General features: G+C 44.5%; 2 protein-coding genes across 3 annotated transcripts in view; one reads left to right on the top strand and one right to left on the bottom strand.

Annotated features, from left to right (window-relative positions):
• LOC108395021 (olfactory receptor 6C2-like) overlaps positions 1–13,470 on the bottom strand; it is a 109,296-nt gene that overhangs the window by 91,832 nt on the left and 3,994 nt on the right. The window lies entirely within an intron of this gene.
• On the top strand, positions 7,780–10,805 carry LOC140843754 (protamine-3-like). The gene is made up of 2 exons (XM_073214178.1): positions 7,780–9,210; positions 10,641–10,805. The coding sequence occupies exons 1-2, from the start codon at positions 8,911–8,913 to the stop codon at positions 10,788–10,790; spliced, it is 450 nt and encodes a 149-aa protein (XP_073070279.1). The 5' UTR covers positions 7,780–8,910; the 3' UTR covers positions 10,791–10,805.

The raw sequence follows: 13,470 nt of genomic DNA, 5'->3' as shown, positions 1-13,470 counted from the left end.
GTTTCCTTTGTTGTGCAGAAGCCTTTTAGCTTCATGTAGTCCCACTTATTTTTGCATTTTTTCCCTTGCCTTAGAAGAAAGGCAAAAAAAATTACTAATGCCTATATTCAAGATTTTACTGCCTACATTTTCTTTAATATTTTTATGATTTAATGTTTCATATTTAGGTTCTTAATCCAAGTTTATTTTTGTGTATGGTATAAGAAAGTGATTCAGTTTCATTCTTTTTTATGTTGTCCAGTTTTCTTGGCATCATTGATTGAAGATAGTTTCTCTTCCCCATTGTACTACATCCTTTCCTTCTTTGTCATATATTAATGACCATATAAATGAAGGTTTATGGGCCCTCTATTCTGTTCCATTGTTATATGTATCCGGTATTATGACAGTACCATACTCTTTTAATTCCTGTAGCTTTGAAATAGTTTAAAATCAAGGAGCATGATATCCCCAGCTTTGTTCTTCTTTCTCAAGATTGGGGTTCCATACAAATTTTAGGATTCTTTGCTCTAGTTCATTGAAAAATGTCATTGGGAGTGTATTGAATCTGTAGATTACCTTGGACAGTATGGCCATTTTAACAATATTAATTCTTCTTACGCATGAGCATTGATTAGTTTCCCATTTATTTGTGTCTTGTTCAATTTCTACCATCAGTGTTACATAGTTTTCAAAATACTGGTCATTCCCCTCTTTGGTTAGATTTATCCCTAGGTATTTTTTTTTTGAAATAATTGTAAATGGGATTGTTTTCTTAATTTTTCTTTTTGCTAGTTTATTGTTTGCATATAGAAATGCAACAGATTTCTGTACATTAATTTTGTATCTTGTGAGTTTACTTCATTCATCAATTAATTCTAATTGTTTTTTGGGTGGAGTTTTTAAGGTCTTCAATATGTAATTTCATATCAACAAATCGTGACAATTTTACTTCTTCCTACCAATTTGGGTGCCTTTTATTCTTTTTTCTTGTCCAATTTCTGTGACTTGGATTTCTAGGATTATGTTGAATAAAGTGGGGAGAATGGGAATCCTTGTCTTGCTCCTAATCTTAGAGGAAGCTTTTAGTTTTTCACCTTGAATATGAAATAATTAGATGTGGGTTTGTCATATTCCGCCTTTATTATGTTGAGGTAGTTCCCTCTGTATCCATTTTTTTGAAAGTTTTTATCATGAATGGCTATTGAATTTTGTCAAATGTTTTTTCAGTGTTTATTGAGGTGATCAATAGTTTTATCCTTTGTTTTTTTAATGTGTATTACACTGACTTACTATAGATATTGAACATCCTCTCTTTCTCTCAGGAATAAAACCTACTTGCACTGAGTGATTTTTTCAGTGAAGTTTTAAATTTGGTCTCCTAATAATTTGTTTAGGATTATTGCATCTATGTTTAGCAAAGATGTTGGTGTATAATATTCTTTTTCTCTAGCGTTCTTTTCTGGTTTGGCACCAGGGTGATACTGGCATCAAAGAGTGAAGTTGGAAGCTTTCCTTCCTCTTCAATTATTTTGGGGCTATTGTTTGAGTAGGATAGGTATAAATTTTTTGAATCTTTGGTAGAATTCACCAAACCATCTGTAAAATAATCTGGTCCTGAGTTTTGTTGTTAGGCGTACTTTAATTACCAAGTCAAATTCATTATCAATATGTTCAAATTTTCTATTTCTTTCTGGTTCAGTGTTGGATCATTGTATATTTCTAGGAATTTATCCATTTCTTCTAAGTTTCCTGGTTTGTAAGCATGTAATTTTTCATACTATTGTTATTTATAATCATTTGTATTTCTATGGTGTTGGCTGTGACTTCTCCTCTTTCATTCTGATTTTATTTATTTTAGTCCTCTCTTTTTTTCTTGATGAGTCTAGCTAAAGTTTATCCTTTTTTTAAAACCTTTTCAAAGAACCATATTTTAGTATCATTGACTATTTTTTTTAGTCTCTATTTTATTTCCTCTCTGATTTTTGTTATTTCCTTCCTTCAACTAATTTTGGGCTTTGTTTTATTATTTTTCTAGTTCTATTAAGTGTTGGATTAGATTATTTATTTGAGTTTTCCTTGTTTTTGAGTTAGGCCTGTATTACTATAAATTTCTCTCTTGGGATGCTTTCCTGCATCTTTATTATTTTAAACTGTTGTATTTTTATCTTCATAATTCTCTAAGATTTTTTATTTCTTCCTTCATTTGTTTGGTGACCCATTAGCTGTTTAGTAGCATGCTGTTTAGCCTCTACATATCTGTGTTTTTTCCTGTTTTTCTTTTTATTGATTTCCAGTTTCATTCCATTGTGGTTGGAAAGCATGCTTGATATTATTTCAATTTTCTTTAATTTGTTGAGACTTGCTTTTTGGCTTATATTTGATCTGTTCTAGAAAATGTTCCATGTAATTATGCTTTCAATCTTTCTTTTAAATCTATTTTGTCTGATATAAGAACTGCTTCTCCAGCTTTTTTTTTTCATTCTAGTTTGCATATAATATCTTTTCCCATCCCTTCAGTTTTAGTCTGTGTCTTTATGTCTAAAGTGAGTCTCTTGTAAGAAGTACATAGATGGGACTTCCTTTGATCTATTCAGCCACCCTCTATCCTTTGATTGGAGCATTTAGTCCATTTACATTAAAACAATTTGGTAAGTATGTAATTATTGCCATTTTGTTGGATGTTTTCTGTTTGTTTTTGTTGTTCTTCTCTGGTCTGTCCTCTCTTTTTCTCTCCTTCTGCATTATGACTTTCTTTGGTGTTATGTTTGGCTACCATTCTCCTTATTTTTGTATATCTGTCATAGGTTTTTGGCGTGTGGTTACCATGGGTTTCATATATGACATCCTACATATACAGCAACCTATAATAAGTTGATTACTAAGTTCAAAAACGTTCTAATAGCACTGCACTTTTTACTCCCGCTCCTCCATATTTTACGTATATGATGCCTTCCTTTACATCTTTTAATTTTGTGATTCCCTTTACTAATTTTTAGATATAATTGATTTTACTACTTTTGTATTTTTGACCTTCATATTAGCTTTTAAATTATTGATCTACTATGTATGGCATATGATTACTTTTGCCAGTGAAATTTTTCCTTTCATATTTTTCTTGCTTCTAGTTGGAATCTTTTCTTTTCCCTTAAAAGAAGATCCTTTACTACTTCTCTAAGGCTGATTTACTTGCAATGAACTCTTTCAACTTATGTTTATCCGTGAAGCCCTTTATCTCCCCTTCCACTCTGAATTATAGCTTTGCTGGGTAGAATATTCTTGGTCAGAGGTTTTCCTCTTTCAGCACTTTGCATATATCACTCCCTTCTGTTCTGGCCTGTAGAGTTTCTGCTGAAAAATGACCTAACAGCATCATGCGGTTTCCCTTGTATGTAACTCATTGCCTTTCTCTCACTGCCTTTAAAATTCTCTCCTTGTCTTTGATATTGGACATTGATTGTGTGTCTTGGTGTGGACCTGTTGAGTTTACTCTGTTTGGGGCTAATGATTACAAGAAAGATTTAAACTAGGGGAATAAATCATTGGTTTGCACCTACATTAGACAGTAAAACAGATGATAGAGATTAGAGATACAAAAGTTTGCAAAACTGACAGCTTTTGGACCACAAACAGCTACAGATGGCAGTAAACTTCGTACCCAAGATGACTATTTCATATGGTAATTAAAGTATTTGTCATTGAGGCTAAAGAGGCCATACATGAAATTGGTGAAGAACTAAAGCGAGTGGAAGAATTAAGTCTTGAAAAGAGTTTTCAGGTTTGCTCACTAGGACAAGGCACTGCATGGAAGCAAACAGAAACATGTTTACTGACTTATTTTATAGAGAACTGAATAGAATGTTGCAAATTCCCAGTAGTCCATTTTGTGCATTTAATAATCTGAACTGTACAATTAAATACAGTTAAGATGGGAAATTATGTTATGTATATTTTATCACTATCAAATAAACAAGAAAGAATAGGGTACAATATCAATTATGCAATGCATAAAACAAAAGTAATATATTGATTACGAGTTTAGAGTATTTAATAAAACATTAAAAATGCACAGGGAAAAGAGAAATTCTAAATTCAAGATAAAGTAGTTCTCAAGGTGGAAACCTATCATGAATGAAAGATTACACTGGGAAACCCAATGTTTTGGAAATATTTGATATTTTAAACAGACATGTGCATATATCACATGATTTATTACTTCTTTTTCACTTGTATGAAAATGAATTTAACATTATAATTTACAATTTCACTTGAAATATAGCTAATAAAAAATATTACATTGTTTTCAAGAATACAGAATTTGGTCTGAGCATGCAGAATAAATTCACCTAGCACCATGGCCAGTTACAGATGCTGCCGAAGCCGCAGACGAAGACAAGGCAGACGTTACTGACAGAGACCAAGAAGTTACACGAGGAGAAGGCCCTGCTGCAGACACAGGGTAGAAGAGCACAGGGCCTTGGTCCAGAGGGTGGAGCTGGGGGAGGCGATGCTCTCAGAGGCGGAGAAGAAGACGTGAGGGCCTTGATCCAGGGGGTGGAGCTGGGGGAGACGATGCTCCCAGAGGCAGAGAGGAAGAGGTGAGGGGCTCTGCTGGGGGCTCAGCTCATGCTAATATCTCCCGCCTCCCTTATTCCCCACAGTGTGCTATCGTCGCTACACCGTGAGGTCCAGAAGATGATAAACGCACACAAGCAACTCCACCACACACCTGCCTGAAATTTTCCTGGCTTTCAAGACCCTCCTGCCGCACCTTGCGAATGCCACCATCCCAATGAAACGAACAGGAGCCTGCTAACGAACAATGCCGCCTGTCAATAAATGTTCAAAATGCAACTCAACTCTTTTGTCTTTTTGCCTTGACAGGAGCTCAGGAGGGGAGGGCTTGGGGATAACTGGAAGAGGGGACAGGAGAAGCGGTTGTCACATTGGATATTGTCCCAATCACTGACTACTCACAAGCCACCATCCGAATCTGCCTCACCCACTGCCCTGTAGATCCCTCCCCAGCAGGGACAGGAGCCCCTCATCCTGAGTTCTGAGCCCATCTCCATCTCTGTGCTCAGTGGCTTTCCATTGGCGGCTTGAAATGGGCCACAAACTAACAAGTGGTACAAATAAGGCCTTCCTCCTTCCCACCCGAGAGAGCCAGAACATTCACCAGTCCGTCACTGTACCCTATCAATCCCCAGAGTGCCCACATGTGTATATTTTAGCCTGAAGTTGAAATTCCCACTCGAAACACTTCAGCTCTGTCTGAGCACTATACCCAACCTGCCCACGGAGCAGCGGGAGCTAAGCTTTCAACTCTACGGAGGTACAATCCCTACTTCAGTAAACAAGGCAACTTGCTCACTGCGTGTCTAAACACTTGACACTGAAAGTTTCAATGTGCAGTAAGGTGGTGCGGCGCCCATAGTTTAAAACCCCAGTAAGACATGGAGACGTTGACAGGAGACCTGGATACAATATTGGATGTGGGTTCACTTGGCTCAAAGACTACCACAGCGCAGGAAACAATCACCACATGGGAGCTCTGGCACCCAGAGCTCTAAAGCAACAAGGCCATTTCACACCTGACAACTGTCACGGCCGCAACTCACTCACTGAGCACCATGATATACATTCTGCACTCATCGTCTCACAGCAACCTTGCAGGAAAGTTATTGAAAAGGCGGCGCCATCAACCTCCTGCCCCACTCTTCCAGGTGAGGAACTTTAAGCAGGTAGCTGAAGCTGCTTGCAGGACCCCAGTCACAACATGCTCCCTAGGCAGGCTTCCACAAGCACATGGAGCTCCAGCCGTGGAGACTCTGACAGGGGGCTGAGGCCTGGGCATTCGGATTTTCACCAGGTGCCCTGGGGGAATCCGAAGGCACTAATAAGTGTAGGACACAGCAGATGAACACCAGGGAGAAACCACCCCCTGTAACTGCTGTAACACATTCACCACAAACTTCGTAGCTTTAAACAGCACAAATTTGTTATCTCTCTGAATAAGGCAGGTCAATTCCAAAATGGTTTTTTTGGAGTGAGCAAGGTGTTCCTTCTGGAGTCTCTGAGGGAGAAAAACCTGTTTGCTTGTATTTCCCAGCTTCTAGAGGCCACCTGCATTCCTTGGCTCATGGACCCCAGCAGCATTTAGCATCTTCGGATCTCTCTTCCTACAACCTCCTCCCCATTCTCCTAGCTATAAGGGCCCATATGTCCACACTGAACCCAGGATCATCAGTGAGTCCCCACTCTTCCAGCTCTTAGGGCCCCTATGACCACACTAAACCCAGGATCCTATGTCAGTCTCCATACCTTTAGCTCACATCCATAAAGTCCCTTTTGCAATTTTGAGGAGGAAGGCACCAATCTATCACATGCTCTCTGCCCTCTTCAGTTGCTCGGAGGCCCAGGAGATGAAGGGAAGAGGACATCTGTTTAGAGGAGAGCATCTCCGGGGCTGAGAAGGGGTCGGAGGGCAAAGGGCATGGACTCTGAATGAAGTCTAGCTTTGCCCCTTATTTGCAGAGTGACCTTGAGCAAATCACTTATTCTCTTCATGCAGTAAATGAGTAAATATGCAGCAAGGAAATGAATAAATGACTGACATATAATAATCATTAAATTATTATAACCTGGTGAACAGATAATGAGGCCCCATCCAACACACATATGGGTGCTGGGGTTTTATAAGCCCAGACCACGGCACAGCAGTGAAGCGGCTTCAGAAACGACCATGGGTGGATGTGCACCAGCTGGGAGCATGGGGGCTGAGGCTGGGGCTTAGACCTGGGCAAGCTGGTGCTCCTCTTGCGGCCTACGAGTCCCACTGCGACACATTATTACCGGCAAGGCAACAGGGTGGCTTGCCCTTCCGGGCCCTGCTGGCTGCGGGCCCCTGCTGTGTGTTGACCTCAGGGTGGGGACAATAGTGGCCGGGGCCACCGAGTCACAGTGGACGGCCCCCTTTATGTAGAAGTCCCCAAAGACCTGCGGACAGTTTAGATCAACATCAACAGCAGGAGCAGGTGGGCAGGCCTCAGTCGTCCCTTCCTGCCCCCAGGTCAGCTGCAGCCCCAGCCCGAGACACCGGACCCGTGACCACGGTGGACTGATGCCGTGTGTGGAGTCAGGGCAAGCGTGCGCAGCAGGGGCGGGGACAGCAGCCCAGATGCGGGCACCAGGACCAGGAGCAGGAGCTGAGCCCAGAGCAAGTCCAGGTCCAGGGAAGGACCCACAGAGGCCGCTACCACTACAGGCAAAGGCACTACTGCTCCTGTCCAGGGCTCCGGAGACACACCTGCAGACGCACAAAGAGCCAAGGTGTTCTCGCCAGTCCCTGAGCACCCCTGATGCGGGAGGCTCATGGAGGACTGGGGACCTGACCTCATCTGACAGCTGTCAAATCCCCTTCCCACGCAGGTCCCGTAGATGGTCCTGTAACCGAACCTTTTTGTTCCCCCAAAAGCTGGCAGAAGGCTCAGGAGGAGGAGGAGATTCAGGAGGCATTACTAAACTTTCCTGGGCACATTACACCCGATATTGGAGACTAAGGAAGAGCCACCCACCAATGATCGACCTCAAGAGACCATAGCCATCCTACCTCAGATGTCCGAGCCCACAAAAGATGACTTTTGGTCATCTGCCAAATAAAGCTTGACGTAAGAAACATGAATTGATGGCCAGTCATTGTCTCCTTTATGCAAATGACACAAAACAAGAGTCCATACAAGACTAAATGAGTATGTTAAATAAGTGGGGGCAGGGGCTGCTACGTGACCCTGGGCATCCTCCGCCACCCGCCACCCAGAGCCAGGGTTTGACGCCACACCATTCCACCTTGACGTCCCCTCAACTGGGGCGGAGCAGCTGGGGAAAGCGAATTGTGCCTAAATGGAAAGCAGATGTGGCATTGCTCCTGCAAGAACAAGGCCAGTGTGGAGAGAACAAAGGCAGGCAGCTGGACCCCGTGAAGCCCTGTGGGCCAGCCGCGTTCTGAGATGGGACCGACCCTGCATCACCACAAACTTTAGAATGCAGTCTTTGTTCTGCATCTTGTTAGCTTCTCACTTGGTGTTCCTTTAGTCCGGCCACATCACTCAGTCTCTGCTTCTGTTGCCACTCTGACTCCTGTGTGAATTCTCTGCGCTTCCCTCCATAGGAACACATAACCACACTTAGGGCCACTGAGATTTGGGGCAGAAAGTTGGCTTGGGGCAGAAAGTTGGCAAGATATGATTTATATATCGGAAATGGATTTCTAGTGCTTGGAGATGACCAAGGCCCACCGCCTGCTGAAACTGTTCTATGAGCACCTAGAGCTGAAGAGACCTGTGACCCCACCAGCTTAGGAGCCAAGGAGAGGAGATGTCTTGATAGAAACACAGCTTATGCAGAGTTTTAAGAACACCTCTGTAGGTACCAAGCAAGTCAAGAAACCAGACATTTCCATCTTCTCCTCTCCCGTGAGCCCCCACCCTGCACTCTGCAAACCTGACCCTAACCTTGACCCTGACCCTAAGGTTGCCATAGTTATGAGGTACAGTTACGTCCTATCAACAGCTCCTTTGGGCTGCATATTTCTGGGATGTGAGGAGGAGTCTGTGTGCTCTCCTGCTTCCAAAAATTCTATCCCCAGTTCTCATCCCAGCTGAAAGGGCCCCTTGCCCAGGCAAATGCCAGATGGAGGTGGTCACAGAGCAGGGTGAGAGGCGGCTGGCCTGGCATTTAGCCTCTGTCCTTCCCTGTGCATTCAGGAGCTCAGCGGGGCTGCTGGTGGCTGAGCTTTGAGTCAGGTGTCGGCCAGGCTCAGGTATCCAGGGGCCCCTTTGTGATGTCAGTGCCCTACCTGCTGCCCTCACAGCCCCTCTGCTTCCCCCAGTGGCCTTGCCTCCCAGACCGCAGAGGCAGCCAAAGAGAGTGATGGGTTCCCACTGCGCCAAGCTCAGCACAGGTGGTGGCCAGGGCCACAAATCCACCATGAAGAAGCTTGTGGCCTGCGTGAGTCAGGATAGCTTCTCCTTGTCTACGGAAGGAGAGGAACAGGAGCAGGGAGAAGAAGAGGAGGGGGAAGAGGAGCTCCCGGTGCAGGGCAAGCTGCTACTGATGGAGCCCGAGCAGCAGGAGGAGGGCGCCGAGAGGAAGACCCTTTGGCCCCGCAGAGACCCCAGTCCAGGCAGATGCACTCCTGACATGCGACCTGCAATCACGGCCCAGGAAGAGGTACCTGCCACTGCTCCAGCGAGAATAATTTCTGGAGAAGAGTCAATAAAAAGTCTTCAAGGAATTATTCTCCTCCTCTTGGTCTCCCCACCCCCATGCTATGGTACCACACATGTGTGTGCTTGCACACGTGTGTGTGCAGGGAAGCTGAAGAGTAGGAGCCAGTGACCCCTATCCTGATAAGTCCCTCCCTGTGCCTTCCAGCTGCTTTCCCGTGGTTTGGGGGTAGGAAACTGCAGTAGCCTGGGCTGGAAAGTCAGCCTGTCCTGTCTCCAGGGGGAGATTTGTCTCCGAGTCTGAACAGACAGGCCCAGGGCAGCCAACTGGACAGTGTCATCTTCCTCAGTGACTCCCCTTCTACTGTTCTAACTGTAGACCGTCTTAAAGAGCACTGGCTTGGGAACTCAGCTGAACTGGGTTCATGTTCCTTTTTACTAGCCGTGTGACTCTGAGCAAGCCACTTTCTGTCTCTGAGTCTCAGCCTGCTCCTCCCTGTTTAAGGGTGAGATTAATAGCTACCCACCCAGGTTGGGAGGTCAGGAGAATGGACTGAAATACTGGGTGGGACCATGCCTGGCAGAGGTGAGTGTTTAACTAGCAGAGGTACAGGTGCTGGAGCTACAGGGCTTACTGGGTTCACTTGCCTTGCTGGCCCTGGTTTTGGATCAGAGCACGTGGGAGGGTCTGAGTGCTTCTTAGCCCCTGACTTCTGCTGCCATCCTCACATTCAAGGTGACCATCTGTGCCCCCGTTCTGCCTTTATCAGAGCCAATCCACTCCTTAGAGCAATGGGCTGCATCCCTCCAGTCTCTGCCTCTGCTTTCCCATGGTTTCTGCTCCCTGTGTGTCTTTTTCCCCTATCCTTTATAAGGGCACTTGTCATTGGATTTGGGGACCACCTGGATAATCCAGAATGCTCTCAAGATCCTTAATTTACTGCACCTACAAAGCTTCTTTTCCCAAATAGGCCTGGATAATGAGTTGGCTAGACATAGTTGGAGAGCTGGAGGTATGAGTATGATGGGAGCATGGCTGGTCTGATGGATTGGTTGGAGGCTGGCTATTTGAGTGCATGATTAGATGACTAGTGGATGGACAAACGGGTAGGTGAATGGGCAGACGGGATAAATGGAGTAACTGGATGGATGGATGGATGGAAGAATAGTTGTTTGGACTGATGGACTAGACAGGTAACCTGAATAAAGTATAAAAGAATGAAATTAAATGTTGGATAAATGGATGAACTGGGTGAATTCATGGACGCGTAGATGATAAATGGATGGATTCATGTAACCCAAAATGACCTTGATAGTCTAATATCTATACCATATTCAATTACAAACGAGCAGTCCAAAATCCAAAGGATGAGAGTTACGTTGCATTGTGTATCACTATTATTTAAGGGGCCCTTTCCCATTCCTATCCCTTAGGGCAGAAACACAGCTGAGAAGGCTCTCCATGGCTTGTTCCTGTGTTGGTCTCACCCACATGAGAAACACAATCATGAGCAGAATGCAAGAATGAGGAAGTCAAACTTCTTGAAGGAACATGTTACTACAGCAATTTCTATGCAATATTAAAGCTTGCACAATGTCCTGGGGTTGGCCTTTTGATTTCACTAAGGGTGTCACATTGGTGTCTGGCTGGGAAGCACAAAGCAGGGAAGAGGTTCCGTGGGGAGCAGGGACATGCCTTGTGACAAGCCCTCGGGAAAGGAGCTGATGCCGACTCAGGCAGAAATGAATGGGAGGTGGAGACACCCAAGAAGCCTTCCAAGTAGAGAGGCAACACCCTACTGGGGTAGAGCCCTCCTTTGCCTTATATACTTCCACACTTGTGCACACAAGTGTGCACACACAACGAATGCCATGGACCCATAACCATTCATGAGATCCACACACAGAAGACAGCCCAGAAACATGGCAGGAGCAGGTGGGAAGAGGGGTTAGGTATGTGCATTTTGCATCCTCAGTCTGAATCCTAGCTCGTTACCCTTCTGTGGGACCGTGGGCTGGTGATCAACCTCTCTGGGGCTGCCAAGGAACCAAGTGTGTTCAGGGGCTACACAGGCTGAGAACACAGAGGACACGTATGGATGGCCCCGTCCAGAGAAAGAACACACAAACATGTAAACATGACCTGCGAGTCACAAAGATCAAGGGAGCAAGGAGATAAAATGAAGAGCAACTCTGGTGGGGCGGGGCTGGAGAGGCCCACTGGGAACCTGAGGGAGGAACCCTCCAGACCAAGGGGCAGTATGTGTGGAAGCCCCCAGGAGGGGAGAGCTTGAAGTATCTGAAGACTGGAGCAGACAGGACGTGCCAGTGGCTGGACGGGAGGCAGGGGCCAGGACAAGCGGGGATGTGCAGGCTGGGGGTGCAGCTTGGATGTATCATGAGGGGGTCTTAATAGAGCAAATGACAGGGTCTAGGGTGTTTTTTTCTCCAAAGTAAAATTTATTTTAAGATCACTTATTGAATAAGCCCCACACTATATGCTGGCTTGAAATACCATACTTAAAATAGAGGGTCTAGTGTTTTTAAAGATAGTGTGGACTACTGTGTGAAGACTCAGTTGCAGGGGATAAGAGGGGCAAAAGGAAAAGCTCTTGGCTAGGTGTGGCCAGGAGAGAGGGAATGGTGGGGGGCACTGGAGGGAGGCACTGGAGAACTTCCAAGTAGATGGGATATAGGGAAGGAATTCTGGTGCAAATATTTACTGACCACCATTAGACGACTGGTCGGTCTTCACTTCTGTGAAATGGGTGCTCTTGCTGGGTGGCAGTGATGGCTCAGTGAGATCTTGGGTGTGAAGTATTTAGGTCCAGCGCTTTGCACATAGTAGGTACTCAGTAAGTTCTTATGGCATATAAAATACTGAATACTTATTTTGAAGGAATACTCGCTTCCAGATAAATTTGCGAATGGTCAGGGTCCCTTATAAATTACCTTCTGACCTTCAAACCCACAGCCTTGTTATACTGGCTCCTGCTCCTGCACTCCCAGCTGGGGGACCTTGGACTAATCACCTCGTCACCTAAGGGGCTAATTAATGCTGACCTCAGATGGCTCAGCAGCTTGATGCATGCGAAGGTGCATAGCACAGCCCTGGGAACCTGGTCGCCTGCTCTTCCCTTTGGTGTTTCAATGGCACTTGGGCTAAAGGAACAGAGTAAAACACCTGGAGATGGGAGATGGGGCAGGGCTGGAAATGATGGGGATGTGTGCAGTGGAGGGAAGGGGTCCGAGAGCTTTGCGGAAGGCCTTATGTGTTGGTCATTTTGTAATATATACATGAATTACTATATTGGAGACCTGAAACTAATGCTATAAGTCAACTACCAAAAAAAAGAAGTGTGAGTTTCCTGGACCCCAAGCTCAGCTGAGCAAGCCCACCATGGCGTGCAGAGGAGGGAACTCTCCCAGCCCTCCACTGTGCAACATTAGCAAATGTTTTCCTCTCTGCACCCACATCTTCTCCCTTGATGGGTCCCTGGGGAGTTCACTGAGACATGCACATGCAAACGTTCTACAGAGGGCCTGCCACACAGTCTGCACTTACTGGGTCCCTTATCCTTCCCTCCCAGCAGGGATATGTCCCAAGTTAGCATCCTATGAGAGTGTGCAGAAGGAAGACCTTTAGGGTTAACATGATATATTATGATTTATGACTATATTATAATTACAAAACCGTAATAATCAGGGGAACAGACTTTTAATAAATAGTGTTAGAGCAACTGATGGTCATTTGGATGTGGATAAAACTGTCTTCATATCTTACAACATAAAGAATAAACTCCACTCAACAAAATAGGTATAGAGGGCAAGTACCTCAATATAATAAAGACCATATATAACAAACCCAAAGCCAACATCATACTTAACAGCCAGAAGCTGAAAGCTTTTCCTCTAAGATTGAGAACAAGAGAAGAATGCCCACACTCCCCACTTTTATTCAACATAGTTCTGGAGTTCCTCACCACAGCAATCAGACAACACAAAGAAATAAAAGACATCCACATTGGGAAGGAAGAAGTTAAACTGTCACTGTTTGCATATGACATGATATTGTACTTAAAAAAACCTAAATAATCCACTCCAAAATTACTAGAACTAATATCTGAATTCAGCAAAGTTGCAGGATACAGAATACATGCACAGAAACCTGTTGCATTCCTATACACTAACAATGAACAAGCAAAAACAGAAATCAGGAAAACAATTCAATCACAATTGCATCAAAAAGAATAAAATACCTAGG

This window comes from Manis javanica, chromosome 10, assembly GCF_040802235.1.
Source record: "Manis javanica isolate MJ-LG chromosome 10, MJ_LKY, whole genome shotgun sequence".
Lineage (NCBI taxonomy): Eukaryota > Metazoa > Chordata > Mammalia > Pholidota > Manidae > Manis > Manis javanica.
The sequence above is the reverse complement of the archived record's forward strand: the minus strand, read 5'-3'. Positions and strand labels throughout refer to the sequence as shown.

Bases quoted from the DNA above. Each gene is read 5' to 3' on its own strand.
- LOC140843754 (XM_073214178.1), top strand. From the start codon at position 8,911: ATGGGTTCCCACTGCGCCAAGCTCAGCACAGGTGGTGGCCAGGGCCAC. The intron at 9,211-10,640 runs GTACCTGCCACT...CCTATCCCTTAG, and splicing joins CAATCACGGCCCAGGAAGAG to GGCAGAAACACAGCTGAGAA.